Raw genomic sequence first — 18,976 nt, 5'->3', positions numbered from 1 at the left:
TTTGTTTTGTGGGAATATAGTTACTCCATTGTTCCTACATTTTACAACTTTGATTAAACTGATATCACTTGCAGCATTACTTATTGCTTCCCGAAGTCAGACCTACGCCCTCACGTCTGTATGGTGCACATTTAGCAGTGTCTGTGTCATTCTTTATCTTCTCCAGTATGGAGTCAACCTGAGGGCCAAAGAGATGTTCACTGCCAAAGGGCAAACTGAAAAGTTGCTGCAACTCTGCTCTGAAGCAAGACACCGAGCCAGACGTGGCAGCAAAGCCAGATGATGGTGTTCATCTCCCCTTTAGGTGGTGTCTGCAAAGTCCAACACACACTTAATGCTGGCACGGACAATGATTTTGCCTCCTGTGACCAGTTCCTGGTCTCTTTTGCGACAGAGTTTGCGGAGGTGGTTGATGAGCTATTCCATCTCCCAATCATTGTTGTCATATATGGGGAGTATTCAGACCAAATCCTCCATTATGTGGCCGGCCCTCCATTATGTGGCCGACCCAATACCCACACGCTTGCCAGCCACATTGGTCTTCTTACTTTTCTTATCTGGGGAAGGAGCAGTCCCGGTCACCTGTGGAGAGTCTCTTTCCTGGCAGAATGAACCACTAGAGAGTCAGGCATGACCCGGCCCCTGATGTTGTTGTCCTCTTGTACTATGTGACCTTGTGGTATGGGGCTGCTCCGTATCGTTCTGTGGTACAAAGCAGTGTTGTCAGGTGGGGTAGAGAGCGAGCCTTGACAGGGCAGGGATCTATGCTTGGATCGTCCAGAGGGGTCTAACTGATAATCCAAGCTCAGAGAGGATCCCCCTCCCCAGGTGGGCTAGGCTGAAAATAACATTCAAAGGGTTGTATCGGCTACTTTGGTCTGAGTCATTGTGTCCTGAATGTGAGGAGTGTGAGGACCGAGAAGTTGGGGATGTAGGAGGCTTAAAATCTTGTCATTGGGGGGAGTATTTACTACTGGACCAATCCTTAACCTACCTAGAAGGGCAGGAGATTCTGTGGCTCCTTGGCCGTTTCCATTAAAAGGGAGACTTCTCTTTTTAGGGCTCTAGGAAGAGTGTGGGTGCTCCTGAAAGAAGAGGTTTAGTCAGGATTTTTCCTGTTAGAGAACGAATAAAGATATTCTTCTAATTTACATCAGGCTCCCCAGAAAGCTGCAGAACAAAAGGGACCGAGCTGAAGCCCAACCATGGGGGTGAGGGCTCTCTCCGAATCAACTTGGATACAGGTCTGGATGTCGACTTTGAAGTATATTTTGGATCAGAGACATGTTTTTTAGAGCCTCACCAGCATGGATGGGAGGTGCTGCTTGATGGCCCTAGACAGAGCTTGCTCAGGACTGTGGGGGCTTCTCACGGTTGATAGGTGTTGGCACACTGAGTCAGATCTGAAGGTGGATGCCATTTGAGGCTTATCTTGAGGCTCAAAGCCCAACTCCATCAGGAGTGAAGCTCAGCCTTGACATGTGAGCGCTTCTGAACTCCAACTCTGTGAGGTTGACCCTTGAGCACAGTCCAGCAAAGATGTCTCATTACTGTACTCAAAGGCTTTGCAAGACAGCACCAAAGTACCGGAGTTGGCACACCCACATCCGAACCTAATGGTGGAAAAACACATTCTGAGGTGGAGTCTTTGTCTTGGTGTATTGTGGGCTTAGGAACAAGTCAAAACAAGTCTAGTGACTCAAAAAGAACTTTCAAGAATAACAGTCATGCATGCTGTGAGCAAGACCGCTCATAGATGAAAGAAAATAAACAAATGTGCTTATCTATAGCAGTAAGTGCACAGCTTCCTTCATTCAATTCAAGTTTATCTGAAGCAACAGACAGACTGCTGGAGGATTACTTTCCACTAGTCATGCGGTAGAAAAGATACTAGAACCTAAAGGGGATGACCTCTTCACTGCTGGTCCAAATATGGTTCATACAAAAGGGCGGATCAGTTGCAGACGATATTTTAAATGAATGCATTTGGTTACTTCAAATTTAACATGTGTATAAGGAATCCAGAAAAAGGAGAAGGGGTAGTTGAAGCATGTGAATCAATTAAAAACCCAAACTTAGAGAAAGCAATGCACTTCTTGGCAATCCGAAAATAAATCATGAAATTACATTTGGACTTTGAAACAGCAAACAAATATTAAAAGCAGGAATTTGTGTGAGGATAGCAGGTATGAATAACGTTTACTTTTTAAAAATGTCTTCCACTACATAACAAACATCATTACAAAAAAAAAAATTATTAGATTCATTAGTACACTTACAAAATCAGTGGTTCTGATAGAGGATGAAGATTCCCTAAATGTTTCTTCCTGAAAGTACTGCAGATTAGAAGGTAATGCAATTCTTGAGTTTCGCAATCCGCCTGTGCCACAGGAATTCTGTATGCTGTCCCTGCTTGTGCTTCGTGCCAGCGAAGCAAAAAGTTCCAAGTTATTTACAGAACAGATTGGCTCTTTAGAAGCTTTATTGGCCATTTCAGTGATATCGCTAGCCTCTGTTTTGGAAATAATATCTTGTCTTTTGCCGGGGGAGTCTACTTTAACACCTTTAATTTTACTAGTCCTTAAAAATGAAGAATCACCCATGTTACGGACTTCCAATGACCGAAGCATAGTTTGTGAGGCAGCTGGTCGTAGGCTTCCAATATCAAAGCATTTGGATTGTCTTTGAGGCTTCACTAAAGGGCCACGAGCCACTTGTGCAGAACAGCGAAGAGGAGATAAAAGTTTATTTCTCTGTGGATTTAGTTCATGAGAATTTATAAGGCTGGCGTTCACTGATTCCGAACTCAATGATTTTGGTAAAGGCGCAAATGGCTGCTCTATAGTTGGCGAACTGTTGTATTCATTAGTCAGCCCAAACTCTGCATTTACCTTCCTTACACCATAAAGTTCATTCTGGTGTTCAGGACAGTTTCCATGTGTGAACAGGGAACAGGAATCTGCTATAGGCATGGGAATGTTTTCCGCTGAATACAACTCAGAATTTGTAACTCCCAAATGAGAACCACAGTCATCTTCAGTTTTTGAGGTTAGGTTTGACTTGGAGTCTCCTGCTTGTTTAAGCTGACAAGAAACCGATGGAAGAATACTATTTTTATGCAAGTTTGAACTTTCAATTTCCAAACGAGAGATTTTAGGTGGCAGCCCCATGCTAGATGGTGACAAAATAGTACTGTCCCAGTTTTCATTGTCATTTTGGTAGTCCTTTGAAATAGATGGTATTGTTCTTACAGTAGAAGTAACTGTTGTCAAAGTCGAAAGAGCATTTTGTGAAGTCTGTGTGGGATGTAGACTACCAGGAGATGAAAGGCCAGTCTGCCCAATTTGTGGGAGCACTCTCAACAGTCTATGACGACCAGCTACTGTTAAATTGCCAGAAGGACGAGGAACCACTGGAGGTCTTGGTTTTATCTTGGTCTTCTTAGGCTAAAAAATGAAACACAACAAAAACATTACATTCTTTAGAATACTGCAGTTTTAAAATACTCATGTTAGCCTTAGAAAATATGGTAACACAATTTAAACATTCTTTATTACAACAACACAATTTATAAATTCTGTGACTTTATGGACATAGCACATAAGTTGTTCATTCGTTAGATCTACAGGTAGTTGTATCCATCAGAATGTGGCTAATTCCAGGAGTAGAGGAGAGGAGAACTGTTCCAATACTTGGGGACAGTCCCTCTGCTGTTCAGGAGTCAGAGTGGGGAAAAGGATCACTCCGTCCACAGACAGTCTCCAAGGTGACGGATTGAAGAGGTCAGGCAGAGGTTCACTCTCCTCCTCATCAGCCCCATTAGTGACCAGCAGCATGGGCACCTCCCCTCCAGACCTCTCGAAGTGTGGTTTGAGGTGATTGATATGAAGCACTCTGTGGGGTGGCCTGGGGGGTCTTATGGCCCACCACATAGGGGTGCCTTGCCCTTCTTCTCAATCCCCTCATAGGGTCCCATCCAGCAACCTTGGATGGTCCCAGGTTTCATGTAGGAGGCTGGCCTGGCTTATAGTGGGTACCTGATGGTACTTACACCTTGTGCCAGGTCCAGTTATCCCTCATTAGTAGATTAGTAGTGTTCTAGCAGCTTAGGCTGATAGAGGTAGCTAGAGTAGAGCAGCTTAGACTGAACTAGGAGACATGCAAAGCTCCTAAAATACCACTTATTTCATACAGCACTATATCATAAGAATCACAATACTCAGAGCTACTAAAAATAAAGGTACTTTATTTTAGTGACAATGTGCCAAAAATATCTCAGAGGATTTACTCCCTTAGGAGGTAACTAAAATACACAAAATATACATACAAACCAAAATCAGGTAAGTAAAACTGTCAGAAAGTAGTGCAAACACTGTAGAATACAATAGGATGCAACAGGCCTAGGGGCAACACAAACCACATACTATGAAAGTGGAATGCGAACCACGAATGGACCTCTAGGCTAGTGTAGTGTGTAGAGGATTTTGCCAAGACCACAACAGACTGCAAAGCACTGAAGACGGATTCCTGGACCTGAGGACCTGCAAAGGAAGGGGACCAATTTCAAGAGTCGGGAAAGTGTCCAGGGGGGCATGAGCCACCTAAACCCCGGATGAAGGTGCAAAATGGCTGCTTCTGCATGGAAGAAGCTGTAGATTCTGCAACAACGAAAGGTGCTAGGAACTTCTCCTTTGTGCAGAAGATGTCCCACTGAATGCTGGAGGATGCAGAGTTGTTTCTTTGGCAAACGACCTCAAACAAGCCTTGCTAGCTACAAGAGTTACGGTTGAAAAAAAAGTGTGCTGTCTGGGCCCAGGAAGGACCTGGATGTCACCACTTGGAGGAGAAAACAGAGGGGGCCCTCAGCAACGTAGAGAGCCCACGCACAAGAAGGCAGCACCCGCAGAAGTCCTTGAACACGGGTTCAAGAAGACTGAGTAGGGCGGTCGTCTCAACACTACAAAAGAGGGTCTCACGAAGCCGGAGGTCAACTCAGGGAGTTGAGCAGTGCAGGACGGAGTGCTGGGGACCTGGGCTTGGGTGTGCATAAAGGATTCCTTGGAAAGGTGTACAGAAGCCCTAGCAGCTGCAGTTCACGCGGCGCACAGGATTACTGTCTGGAGAGGGGAGGCAGGGACTTACCTCCTCTAAATTTGGACAGTTGGACCACTAGACAGTCTGGGTCACTTGGGTCCACCACCTGTGTTCCAGGGACCACGCTCGTCAGGATGAGAGGAGTCCCAGAGTACCGGTGACGCTGAAGTTTGGTGCCTGCTCCAGCAGGGGGAAGATTCCGTCAACCCACAGGAGATTTCTTCGTGGCTTCCAGTGCAGGATGAAGGCAGGCAGCCCCCAAAGCATGCACCACCAGGAAACAGTTGAGAAGCCAGCAGGATTAGGCGCTACAATGTCGCTGGTAGTCTTCTGGCTACTTTGTTGCAGTTTTGCAGGCGTCCTGGAGGAGTCAGCGGTCGATCCTTGGCAGAAGTCAAAGAGAGAGGTGCAGAGGAACTCTGGTGAATTCTTGCAAGTCGTTATCTGAGGAAAAGCCCACAGGAGAGACCCTAAATACCCTTCAGAGGATTGGCCACCTAGTCAGTTAAGCATCTATCAGGAGGGGTCTCTGATGTCACCTGCTGGCACTGGCCACTCAGAGGCCTCCAGAGTGCCCTCACACCTCTGGATCCAAGATGGCAGAGGTCTAGGGCACCCTGGAGGAGCTCTGTACACCACCCCTGGGGTGGTGATGGACAGGGGAGTGGTCACTCCCCTTTCCTTTGTCCAGTTCCGTGCCAGAGCAGGGACTGGGGGTTCCCTGAACCGGTGTAGATTGGCTTATGCAAGGAGGGCACTATCTGTGCCCTTCAAAGCATTTCCAGAGGCTGGGGGAGGCTACTCCCCCCCCAGCCCTTAACACCAATTCCCAAAGGGAGAGGGTGTAACACCCTCTCTCAGAGGCAATTCTTTGTTCTGCCTTCCTGGGACTGGGCTGCCCAAAACCCAGGAGAGCAGAACCCAGTCTGTGAGTTAGCAGCAGCGGTAGCTGCAGAGAAACCCCCAGAGAGCTGTTTTGGTAGTACCTGGGGTCCATAGTGGAGCCCCGGGGATGCATGGGATTGGCACCCCAATACCAGATTTTGGCATGGGGGGGTTAATTCCATGATCTTAGACATGTTACATAACCATATTCGGAGTTACCACTGTGAAGCTACATATAGGTATTGACCTATATGTAGTGCACACGTGTAATGGTGTCCCTGCACTCAAAAAGTCCAGGAAAATGGCCTTGAACAAAGTGGGGGCACCATTGCTAATGCAAGGGTGCCCTCAAACTTAATATCTTTGCACCTAACCTTCAGTAAGAGAAGGCTAGACATATAGGTGACTTATAAGTTACTTAAGTGCAGTGAAAATGGCTGTGAAATAACGTGTGCGTAATTTCACGCAGGCTGCAGTGGCAGTCCTGTGTAAGATTTGTCTGAACTCCTTATGGGTGGCAAAAGAAATGCTGCAGCCCATAGGGATCTCCTGGAACCCCAATACCCTGGGTACCTAGGTACCATATACTAGGGAATTATAAGGGTTTTCCAGTGTGCCAATTATAATTGGTGAAAATGGTTAATAGCCTATAGTGACAATTTTAAAGGCAGAGAGAGCATAAGCACTGAGGTTCTGGTTAGCAGAGCCTCAGTGACACAGTTAGTCACTACACAAGTACACACATTCAGGCCACAACCTGTAAGCATTGGGGTCCTGGCTAGCAGGATCCCAGCGAGACAGGCAAATACAAACTTACATACATGTAAAAATGGGGGTACTATGCCAGGCAAGATGGTACTCTCCTACATTCCATCACCCACACTATTTGCCCCGTCTGGAATTCCACAGCGGTAGCATTTTGGTTGTACCACTCCTTCATTACAGCCAGGCTGGCTTTTCAGTTGTCAGAAGCTTGCTTCCACTACTTAGCCATTTGGCTACAGGGGAGGCCAGCATGTAGCTTACTACATCATGGGGGACTTTCTTGAGAGCTTACTTCCAACTCTCCTTCACCAAACCAAGGGGTCCTCTGACAGGGTATCCATACAGAAGCTCAAAGGGGCTGAAGCCCACTCCCCTCTGTGGTACCTCTATGTAGGCAAACAACAGGCTGGGCAAGAGGATATCTAACTTTTTCCACAGGCCCTCGGCATACTTCTGATTATGCCTTTCAGGGTCATGTTGAACCTTTTAACAAGCCAATTAGTTTGGGGGTGGTAAGGGGTGGAGAACTTGCAAGTCAATCCACACATCTTCCACATGGACTGTATGTATGCAGACATGAAGTTGGTGCCCCTGTCAGACACCACTTTCTTGGGGAACGCCACCAGGGTACAAATCGCCGCTAGGGCCCTTGCCACTACAGGTGCAGTGGTGGCCCTCAGAGGGATGGCCTCTGGTTATTATGTGGCATGATCCACCAGAAGAACGAGTTACTTACCTTCGGTGACGACTTTTCTGGTGGATACATTAGCTACCTGTGGATTCCTCACCTAATGAATACTCCCACTGCGCCAGCACTCGACTGAAATCTTCTTCCTAGCTTCTGCACGTCAACGAGGACGTCACAGTTGCCCACGCGACGCCGTCCGACGTCATACAGGCAGTAAGAGGTCCTCGCCGACGTGCCGACGTCAGTACCAACATTTTTTACGTGCCTGAGAATAATAGGCCATTGAGATGAAAGAACAATAGTAATATTTAATGATATTCCAAACAACACATCATTCTGAGAAATCAACCTACCATTTTTTTTTTTTTTTTACACAAGTAAATAAATATATGAACTATAAATATACATACAGGGAGTGCAGAATTATTAGGCAAGTTGTATTTTTGAGGATTAATTTTATTATTGAACAACAACCATGTTCTCAATGAACCCAAAAAACTCATTAATATCAAAGCTGAATATTTTTGGAAGTAGTTTTTAGTTTGTTTTTAGTTTTAGCTATGTTAGGGGGATATCTGTGTGTGCAGGTGACTATTACTGTGCATAATTATTAGGCAACTTAACAAAAAAAAAATATATACCAATTTCAATTATTTATTATTACCAGTGAAACCAATATAACATCTCAACATTCACAAATATACATTTCTGACATTCAAAAACAAAACAAAAACAAATCAGTGACCAATATAGCCACCTTTCTTTGCAAGGACACTCAAAAGCCTGCCATCCATGGATTCTGTCAGTGTTTTGATCTGTTCACCATCAACATTGCGTGCAGCAGCAACCACAGCCTCCCAGACACTGTTCAGAGAGGTTTACTGTTTTCCCTCCTTGTAAATCTCACATTTGATGATGGACCACAGGTTCTCAATGGGGTTCAGATCAGGTGAACAAGGAGGCCATGTCATTAGATTTCCTTCTTTTATACCCTTTCTTGCCAGCCACGCTGTGGAGTACTTGGACGCATGTGATGGAGCATTGTCCTGCATGAAAATCATGTTTTTCTTGAAGGATGCAGACTTCTTCCTGTACCACTGCTTGAAGAAGGTGTCTTCCAGGAACTGGCAGTAGGACTGGGAGTTGAGCTTGACTCCATCCTCAACCCGAAAAGGCCCCACAAGCTCATCTTTGATGATACCAGCCCAAACCAGTACTCCACCTCCACCTTGCTGGCGTCTGAGTCGGACTGGAGCTCTCTGCCCTTTACCAATCCAGCCACGGGCCCATCCATCTGGCCCATCAAGACTCACTCTCATTTCATCAGTCCATAAAACCTTAGAAAAATCAGTCTTGAGATATTTCTTGGCCCAGTCTTGACGTTTCAGCTTGTGTGTCTTGTTCAGTGGTGGTCGTCTTTCAGCCTTTCTTACCTTGGCCATGTCTCTGAGTATTGCACACCTTGTGCTTTTGGGCACTCCAGTGATGTTGCAGCTCTGAAATATGGCCAAACTGGTGGCAAGTGGCATCGTGGCAGCTGCACGCTTGACTTTTCTCAGTTCATGGGCAGTTATTTTGCGCCTTGGTTTTTCCACACGCTTCTTGCGACCCTGTTGACTATTTTGAATGAAACGCTTGATTGTTCGATGATCACGCTTCAGAAGCTTTGCAATTTTAAGAGTGCTGCATCCCTCTGCAAGATATCTCACTATTTTTGACTTTTCTGAGCCTGTCAAGTCCTTCTTTTGACCCATTTTGCCAAAGGAAAGGAAGTTGCCTAATAATTATGCACACCTGATATAGGGTGTTGATGTCATTAGACCACACCCCTTCTCATTACAGAGATGCACATCACCTAATATGCTTAATTGGTAGTAGGCTTTCGAGCCTATACAGCTTGGAGTAAGACAACATGCATAAAGAGGATGATGTGGTCAAAATACTCATTTGCCTAATAATTCTGCACTCCCTGTATAAACATATATACATAATATATACCAATCCTCAAAACCAAGAGGAGCACACTCAAGAATTACTTGGTTAGAACAAACAGGCAACGGGGAGGCCGGTGGGACCGTGAGGAATCCACAGGTAGCTAATGTATCCACCAGAAAAGTCGTTACCAAAGGTAAGTAACTCGTTCTTCTGATGGATACAACTACCTGTGGATTCCACACCTAATGAATAGAGTCCCAAAGCAGTACCGCACTCGGTGGTGGGTGCCTGAATGGTCATACCAAGAAATCCTGCAGCACTGACCGTGCAAAATGTCCGTCCCTTCTGACCTCAGAGTCCAAGCAGTAATGTTTCGCAAAAGTGTGAAGGGACGACCAAGTTGCGGCCTTGCAGATGTCGACCACAGGAACACCCCTAGCCAAGGCCGAGGAGGCCGACTTAGCTCTGGTGGAATGAGCTCTTATACCATCAGGGGGATCCTTCTTTGCTAAAGAGGAACACATTTTAATGCAAAGAACAACCCACCTGGAGAGTGTTCTCTTGTGGACTGCCTTTCCTCTCCTCTTTCCCACGTATCCGATGAAAAGCTGGTCCTCCAGCCTGAAATGCTTTGTCCTGTCTATATAAAAGCTTAACGCCCTCTTTGGGTCCAAGCAGTGTAGTCTCTCTTCTTCCTTTGACGGATGAGGCGGAGGAAAAAACGTGGATAGAGTAACTGTCTGGGCCAAATGAAAGGGTGAAACAACCTTCGGAAGGAAAGCAGCCTTGGTCCTCAACACCACCTTATCCCCATAAAAAGATGTATAAGGGGGTTTTACCGATAGAGCCTGCAACTCACTCACTCTCCTTGTAGATGTAATAGCAACCAGGAAAACCGTTTTAAGAACTAACAATCTTATGGGGCAAGAATGCATAGGCTCAAAAGGGGACCCCATAAGGAAAGTTAGAACCAAGGACAAATCCCATTGAGGCATAACGAAAGGATTTGGAGGAAATGTATTCATAAGGCCCTTCAAGAATCTAAGTACTATTGGAGATTTAAATAAAGAAGGCTGGTCTGGAAGACAAATAAAGACTGACAAGGCAGACAAGTAACCCTTAACAGTAGCCACTGCACAACCCCTCTGTGCTAAAGACATAGCAAAAGATAAAACATCCGACAAATGAGCACGTAGGGGATCAATCTGCCTCTCTCCACACCATACCACAAATTTAGACCACCTATTAGCGTAGATAGATTTAGTGGAGTGTCGCCTGGCCGATAAGATAACATCCACTACCTCAGGCGGGAGAGAAAAGGAACTCAGGTTGCCCCGTTCAATCTCCAGGCATGAAGGTGCAGGCTCTGGAGGTTGGGGTGTAAAACCTGCCCCTGCGACTGCGAGAGGAGGTCTGCCCTGAGAGGGAGACGGAGCGGAGGGCACAGTGAGAGTTGGAGAAGGTCGGAATACCACACCCTCCTTGGCCAATCCGGAGCAATTAAGATGACTTGGGCCCGGTCTTGGCGTATTTTCCTCAATACTCGAGGAATCAAGGGCATGGGGGGAAACGCGTAAAGCAACTGGTCGCACCAGGTCATCTGAAACGCACCCCCCAACGCTCCTTGTACCGGATACTGGAGGCTGCAGAATAACGGGCAGTGTGAGTTCTCCCGGGTGGCAAACAGATCTATCCGAGGAAACCCCCACATCTGGAAGATTAGAAGGACTTGATCTGGATGGAGACGCCACTCGTGGTCGGCAGAGAAATGGCGACTGAGATTGTCCGCACGTAGGTTCAAGACTCCGGCCAGATGATTTGCTATCAAGCAAATCTGATGGTCCTTTGCCCAGGACCATAGCCGAAGAGCTTCCCTGCAGAGAAGGTACGACCCTACCCCTCCCTGTTTGTTTATATACCACATTGCAGTAGTATTGTCCGTCAGGACCTGAACCGACTGACCGCGAAGGGATGGGAGGAAGGCCTGGAGAGCCAGACGTACAGCCCGTAACTCTAACAGATTGATACGAAACACCTGTTCCACTGGAGACCAAAGCCCTTTGATCTCCAGGTCCCCCAGATGAGCTCCCCACCCTAGAGTGGAAGCATCCGTTATTACCGTGGTCACTGGTGGAGGTTGTGTGAACGGCCTTCCTCGGGAAAGATTGTCGCACGCAATCCACCACTTCAAATCCGTGGGAGCATCTCTGGAGATCTTTACCAAACCTTCGAGATCTCCTTTGTGTTGAGACCACTGCCTCCGGAGACACCACTGAAGAGCCCTCATGTGCCAGCGAGCATGTGTGACCAACAGTATGCAGGAGGCAAAAAGACCGAGCAGACGTAGGACCTTGAGGACTGGAACGACCGCTCCACTTTGAAACATTGGAACCAACGCCTGAGTGTCTTGAATCCGCTGAGGCGGAGGAAAGGCTCGATTCAATGTTGTAACCAGTACTGCCCCTATGAACAGGAGGCGCTGAGAGGGCTCTAGGTGAGATTTGGGCACGTTCACCCAAAAGCCCAGGTCGAACAACAACTGGGTTGTCGATTGCAGGTGATGCAACACGAGCTCCGGGGACTTGGCTTTGATCAGCCAGTCGTCCAGGTAAGGGAATACTGCTATCCCCTTCCTCCTGAGCTCTGCCGCAACCACCGACATCACCTTCGTGAAGACTCGAGGTGCTGAAGTAAGACCAAACGGAAGAACCGCAAACTGATAGTGCCGCGACCCCACCACAAACCGGAGATACTTCCTGTGCGACTTGAGAATCGGGATATGAAAACAAGCATCCTGCAAGTCGACAGACACCATCCAATCTCCATTGTTCAACGCCAAAAGCACCTGAGCTAGGGTCAGCATCTTGAACTTTTCCTAATTGAGGAACCAATTCAAGATCCTTAGGTCAAGGATTGGTCTCAACCGACCATCCTTCTTGGGAATCAGGAAGTACCTCGAGTAACAACCTTGACCCCTTTCCTGCTCTGGAACCAACTCCACCGCGCCCTTTAAAAGGAGGACTTGAACCTCCTGTTCTAACAACAGGAGGTGTTCTTCTGAACAATAAGATGGGCGGGCGGGATGGGGGGGCGGAAACTCCCGAAAGGGAAGGATGTAGCCTTTTCTCACAATGCTGGTAACCCAGGAGTCTGATGTGATGACCTCCCACTTGTGGAGAAAATTCAGTAACCTCCCCCCTACAGGAGTGGAGTGAGTGGGAATTTGGTGGAAGCCTAAGGCTGCTTCCCCTGCTGCACCCCTCCAGAGGAAGAGGAAGAGGCAGAGTGCTGCTGAGAGGCTCCCCTGGTACGGACCCTACCCCTCCCTCTAAAAGATCTATAGGAGAGAGCAGAGGTAGGCTGCTGGAATTTCCCTCGAAAGGAGGAGGAGGAGGAGCCACGACCAAATCCTCGAAACCTCCTAAAAAATCTGGAGGAGGCAGAAGAAGTGGCTTGCAAGCCCAGCGACTTGGCCGTGGCCCTGCTCTCCTTGAACCTCTCTAAGGCCGAATCCGCCTTGGCACCAAAGAGCTTGTCCCCATCAAAAGGAAGGTCCAGTAGGGTCGACTGTACATCCGAGGAAAATCCTGAGTTACGAAGCCAAGCCTGCCTCCTCGTAACTACAGCAGTGCCCATTGCTCTAGCAACCGAGTCAGTTGTATCCAACCCAGATTGGATAACCTGAGTTGCAGCTGCCTGAGCGTCCGATACCAGATTTAAAAGCCCCTGAGGGACCTCCGTATGCGTAGATGCAATTTCGTCCATCAGAGCATAAATGTACCTTCCTAAAATACATGTAGCATTGGTGGACTTTAATGCCATGCTACATGACAAGAACACCTTTTTGGATGCCATGTGCATCTTCTTGGAGTCTCTAGCCGAGGGCACAGTTGGAAAAGAGCCCGGAGCAGACCTTGCCGAGCAGGAAGCCTGGACCACCAAGCTTTCAGGTGTTGGATGTCTGGTAAGAAAACCAGGGTCAGCCGGTGCAGCCCGATACCTCCTAGCCACAGATCTTTTGACAGCTGAAGAAGACACCGGCTTCATCCAGACTTCCAAAACAGGTTCCAGCAGCGCCTCATTGACCGGCAAGAGTGGTTCTGCCGATGTAGAGGCCGGGTGCAACACCTCTGTCAACGAATTCTGCTTGGCTTCAGTCACCGGCAAAGGAATATCCAAGAAGCTAGCTGCCTTCCTGATGACAGAATGAAAAGTGGCCGCCTCTTCTGTATACTCCCCAGGAGATGACAAGTCCCACTCGGGGGAAGTATCTAGGCCACTAGCAGTGTCCAGCCCATGGAGACCCTCATGAGAGTCCTCAACCTCCCCTTCCTCCAGGTTCTGTCTCTGGTACTCCTGCTCTTCAAGGAGGCGGAGAGCAAGCCTCCACGAGTGCAGCCTCTCCTCTATCCTCGGCGTCGACATGGCGTCAGCAGATGTCGAAGAACGACGTCGATCTCCGGATCCGTCCGACGCCGGGTCTACAGGCGCCATAGGTACCTTTGGCGCCGAACAAGGAGTCGGATGAAGAGAAGACTGCTTCGGGGTCGTAGGAGGTCTAGACGGCGCCACTGGTTGAAACATCGAAGCCGCCTGAGCCGAAGCTGTCGGAGCCGAAGCCACAGGAGCCACAGGAGCCACCGGAGCCGATTCCGACGCAGAGCCCACGTTCCCCAGGGGGAGAAAGGGCATAAAGGGTGTCGGTCGAAGCAGAGCCGGAGCACCCATGTTGAAAGCCAAAGGGCCCGAAGGCCCAGCCGGTCCACCACCTGGAGCCATCTGCTGGAAGATGGAAAACATTGCATTTAAAAATGCAGTATGATCAGCTCCAGGGGCCGGGAAAGCCGGGTACTGGGGTGCCTGGGTCGAAGGAGACACCGACCTCGACGTCTGCAACAACGGAGAAAACATTTGAGGCTGCGGAACCTCAAACACTGAAGGTGGTTGGCCCGATGACCCGGGCGAAGTCAGTGAGGCTGGAGAAGGCAACGGCGTCGACGGATGGGGAGTGACAGTGGGACTGACCTCCCAAGTCTTCCGACGTCGAGTTGATGGTGACCTCGACCGAGACCTCTCTTTACTCGACCGGCGCCGTGATTCTCGACGACGCCGGGAGTCCCGATGACGCCGATAAGACTTCGGTGACGAGGATTTTCGATGGTGTCTCTTTTCCTTCCTTTTCGACTTCGCCAGAAAAAGCTTGGCCTCGCGCTCTTTCAGGGCCTTAGGATTCATATGTTGACAAGAATCACACTTGTCAACATCATGATCGGAACTAAGACACCACAAACAGTCAGAATGTGGGTCCGTTACCGACATTTTGCCCCCACACTCACGACAGGGCTTGAATCCTGACTTTCTCTGCAACATTGTAATCTCAGAGAAAAAATAGATCAAAAAAAAAAAAAACACACTGTAACTGTCGAACAGCAACAGTAGCTCCCTCGAAGATAACCGTTTCGAATGGCACGGAAAAAAGGGAACTGACGTCGGCACGTCGGCGAGGACCTCTTATTGCCTGTATGACGTCAGACGGCGTCGCGTGGGCAACTGTGACGTCCTCTTCGACGTGCAGAAGCTAGGAAGAAGATTTCCGTCGGGTGCTGGCGCAGTGGGAGTATTCATTAGGTGAGGAATCCACAGGTAGTTGTAGCCATCAGAATCAAGATATACCTGTGACTAGAAGTGGTTGGGGGAGTCTATAGACCCAACAATGTCAATGCCCACTCTCTCAATATGAGTGCTAACAAAAGGCAGTGGTTCCACGGAAGCGTTCAGCTTCTGCCCAGTCTTCCCACTGGCCTGGAAGGTAACACAGGTACTGCAGAATTTGCCTGAGGATATTCTGATCTTAGGCCAATAAAAGTGGGGGACAGCCCTTGCAAAGGTCGTCTTGCAAAAAGTGAATTGCCAGAGGTATCTCATGACCCAGCTCAAATAGGAAGGCTCTTGTTGTCCCAAGTACAGGAACCTGAGGCTCAAAAGAGGTTGTCCTCCCAGCGACAACACCTGCTGCGTGGGCTTCGGCCTGTCACCCCAGGTTTGGACAATCCCTCTGTGCCCTGCAGAACACCTTCTTGGTGGGTCCTCCTTTCACATGCCAGTCAGCAGGTGTAGGCAGGTCACTAAGGGAAGCAGTGCCCTCCTCTTTGGACCCTGGGGCAGCCACCTCAGGTGCCCCATTCATCATACTAGGGGTATGTAGGAGGGTGGCCTGGTTTGTAGTGGGTACCACAGGTACTTACACCTTATACCAGGTCCAGTTATCCCTTATCAGTGAAATGTAGTCAGTGTCTAGAAGCCAGGCTGTCTAGAGGTAGCTGTAGGCAGAGCAGCCAAGGCTGAACTAGGAGACATGCAAAAGTCTTGCAATACCACTGTAGTCAAACAGTACCCACACAAATGAAAGACAATACTCAGTGTCGCCGAAAATAAAGGTACTTTATTTTACAGACACAATGCCAAATACATGTTAGAGGCTCTACTCCCTTAGGAGGTGAGTTTTATACACAAAACGTACACTTATAAACTAATAACCAAAAATAAGGTACGTAAACAGTCATAAAGGAGTGCAAATAGTGAAAATCACAACTGGTTGCAATGGGCCTAGGGGGAACACAAACCATATACTAAAATGGTGGAATGCGAATGTCAGTTTCCCACGTAGGCAGGTCTAGTGTGTACAAGGGCGCTGGGAGTGTAAGAAAACACCAAAGGTAAGTAAAATAGCCCACTCCAGAGCCCAGGAAAGCAGGAGTAAAGTACAGCAAGTTTCCTAAAACATACTAGAAGTCGTGATAAAGAATAATGCAAAAACCAAGCAAGACTGCAAGACACCAACAATGGATTCCTGGACCTGAAGACATGTGGAGAGAGGAGACCAAGTCCAAGTGTCTCTGAAGAGCTCAGGAAGAACAGGAGCCCCTGCTAACCCGGATAAAGGTGGAAAAGTGAAACCTCCGGTTGGAAGAAAAAGTCAGAAATGCACTAAAGAAGACAGCTGTGGGGTCCTGCTTGGTGCAAGGGATTTCCCACTTCGAGTAGATGAATGCAGGCAGGTTTTAGTTGCTGGATTCAGCCAACAAGCTTTGGATCATGCCAGAAAGGCGTTTGGTGGAAAAAGGCGCTTCCTGGGCCTTGGAGGGACCGGGGGTCTCAACTCAGGATGAGGAGACAGAGGGTGCTCTCAGCACTTCAGAGAGCCCTCAGAAGACCAGGCAGCACCCACAGGAGTCCCAGAACACAGGGACAAAGGAGTTGCAAATGGCAGTCATCGCAGCACTACACAAAGGGATCCTACGCCGCAGGAGACCAACTCAGGGAGCTGAGTGTCACGTGATAGAGTGCTGGGGACCTGGGCTAGGCTGTGCACAAAGGATTTCTTGGAGAAGCGAACAGAAGCCCTAGGAGCTGCAAAACATGCAGGGCACATGGGTACTGTCTGGTATGGGGTGGCAAGCTCTTACCTCAACCAAATTTGGAAAGCTGGACCTTTAGACAGTCAGGGTCTCTTTAGTCCACCACCTGTGTTCCAAGGACCACGCTCGTCGTCAGGAGAAGGGAACCAGAGTACTGGTTGTCACTGCAGAAAGGTGCCTGCTGAAGGAGGGAAATGACCTTGTCACTCCACGGGAGATTCCTTCAATTCTTCCAGTGCAGGGCGGAGCCAGGGAGCCTTCTGAGGATGTACAACCTGGAAACTGTTGCAGTTGCTGCCAGGAGCTGGGGTTAGAGTTTCAGAGTTGCCTTGGATACTTTGTTGCAAGTTGTACAGTTCCTGGAGCAGTTCTGCAGTTGATCTGACTGTAGAAAGTGATGCAGAGGAGTCCCACTGGAGTCTTGCAACCAGAATCTAAAGAAACCCCCAGAGGAGAGACCCTAAATAGCCCTGAGAGGGTGATTGGCTACCTTATCAGGTATGGACTTATCAGGAGGGGTCTCTGATGTCACCTGCTGGCACTAGCCACTCAGATGCTCCCTTTTCCTTTGTCCAGTTTCGCGCCAGAGATGGGACTGGGGTCCCTGAACCGGTGTAGGCTGGATTATGCAAGGAGGGCACTATCTGTGCCCTTCAAAGAATTCCCAGAGGCTTTGGGAGGCTACCCCTCCCATGCCTGTAACACCTATTTCCAAATTGGGGGGGGGGGGGAGGGGGGTGACACCCTGTCCCAAAGGAAATGCATTGTTCTGCCTTCCTGGGATTGGGCTGCCCAAGCCGCAGGAGTGCAGAAGCATGTCTGTGAGGTGGCAGCAGCTATGGCTGCAGTGAAAATCTCAGCAGACTGGTATGGCAGCATTAGGGGTCATTGGGGAAGCTTCCAGGGGGCGTGGAATAGGCCTTCCAATTCCAAAATCAGTATTGGGGTACAATTCCTAATTGTTAGACACCTCACATGGCCATATTCAGGGTTACCATTGTGAAGCTACATATTTATTGACCTATATGTAGTGCACACTTATAATGGAGTCCCCGCATTCACGACGTCCGGGGAAATGGGCCTGGACGACTTAGGGGCATCTCTGCTAGTGCAGGGGTGCCCTCACACACAGTAGCTTTGCACCTAGCCTTCAGGGTCTGAAGGTTAAACATATAGGTGACTTATACAGGGATGTGGAATTCCTATCGCCCGACGCCCGGGACATCTTGTTTGGGGTCAAGGGCAACAAGTATTTATGTTTACTTTGTCCTTGGGACAAGTAGGCCCTACCCTCTGCAGCACAAACCCTTTGGCTGCTTGTTTACAGAGAGTGGAACTCTCCGCAGTTGAGGTAATGTGTTTCCAAAAGATAATGCTGTTCGAAGTTGTATTTATGGTTCATTATTTGAAAGCCTTCATTATTAGGGTGAGTGCTGTAAATAAATGTTTTAAGGTCACACTTCACTACTGACGTTGGTTCCAGTACAAAAAATATAAAATGTGTATGCACATGTTTGAAAAGTTTAGGCTATGAGGCTAAGTATAATGCTCCCAGAATGCTCTCTGATTAGATGCAAATGAAGTGTCATATAGTAAAATGTTTTGATGCATGCTAGTATTTCCCAAAAATATTTCTAATGGAAAATCAGTGTAACCATTTTCAACACGATTATGGGAAGCATGAAAATAAACAAACACTGACAAAGCCAACTGATCTGTCATATTTTTATAAGTCTTTTAGTTTCATCAATGCGTGTCTTGTTTTGACATGGCTTTTGTAACACTTTATTGCTGTGGGAGCTACCAGGCCCTCAACATTGTAACAAACATTGGCAAAAAAAAGAAAAAACGTTTTTGAACTCTAAAAGCACACGTTGCCACCAGTGGCATAACAAAGGCCCTGCAGCCGCCCTCCAGGGGGCCCCTTCAGCACAGCACCTGCCCTGAGTGAGTCTGGAGAGGGGGCTCCTCCATGTTCTTTGCAAAGGGACACCCTCCAGTTTCGTCACGTCACTGATTGCCACTGTAGTTCCTGACACTGAACAAAACTACTTTGTGTGCCAATATGCTCCTTGTTGAAGAGCAGAATGCGATCACTCACAGTAAAGCCGGCCGAAAGAGAGAGAAATAGAAGTTAAATAAAAACAAAATGTCTTTGTTAACACCAGACCTAATTAGGGACCAAGACCCA

General features: G+C 48.1%; 1 protein-coding gene across 3 annotated transcripts in view; it reads right to left on the bottom strand.

The window, feature by feature from the left end:
* Positions 1-18,976, bottom strand: part of ZFAND4 (zinc finger AN1-type containing 4) — a 273,261-nt gene that overhangs the window by 141,160 nt on the left and 113,125 nt on the right. For all 3 annotated transcript variants that reach the window (XM_069240423.1, XM_069240422.1, XM_069240424.1), the window contains one exon: positions 2,280-3,446. In XM_069240423.1, the coding sequence (XP_069096524.1) occupies positions 2,280-3,446 (1,167 nt within the window). The remainder of the gene's footprint in view (positions 1-2,279; positions 3,447-18,976) is intronic.

The sequence above is a fragment of the Pleurodeles waltl genome, chromosome 6 (assembly GCF_031143425.1).
Source record: "Pleurodeles waltl isolate 20211129_DDA chromosome 6, aPleWal1.hap1.20221129, whole genome shotgun sequence".
Taxonomy (NCBI): domain Eukaryota; kingdom Metazoa; phylum Chordata; class Amphibia; order Caudata; family Salamandridae; genus Pleurodeles; species Pleurodeles waltl.
This window is presented reverse-complemented; position numbering and strand designations above follow the sequence as displayed.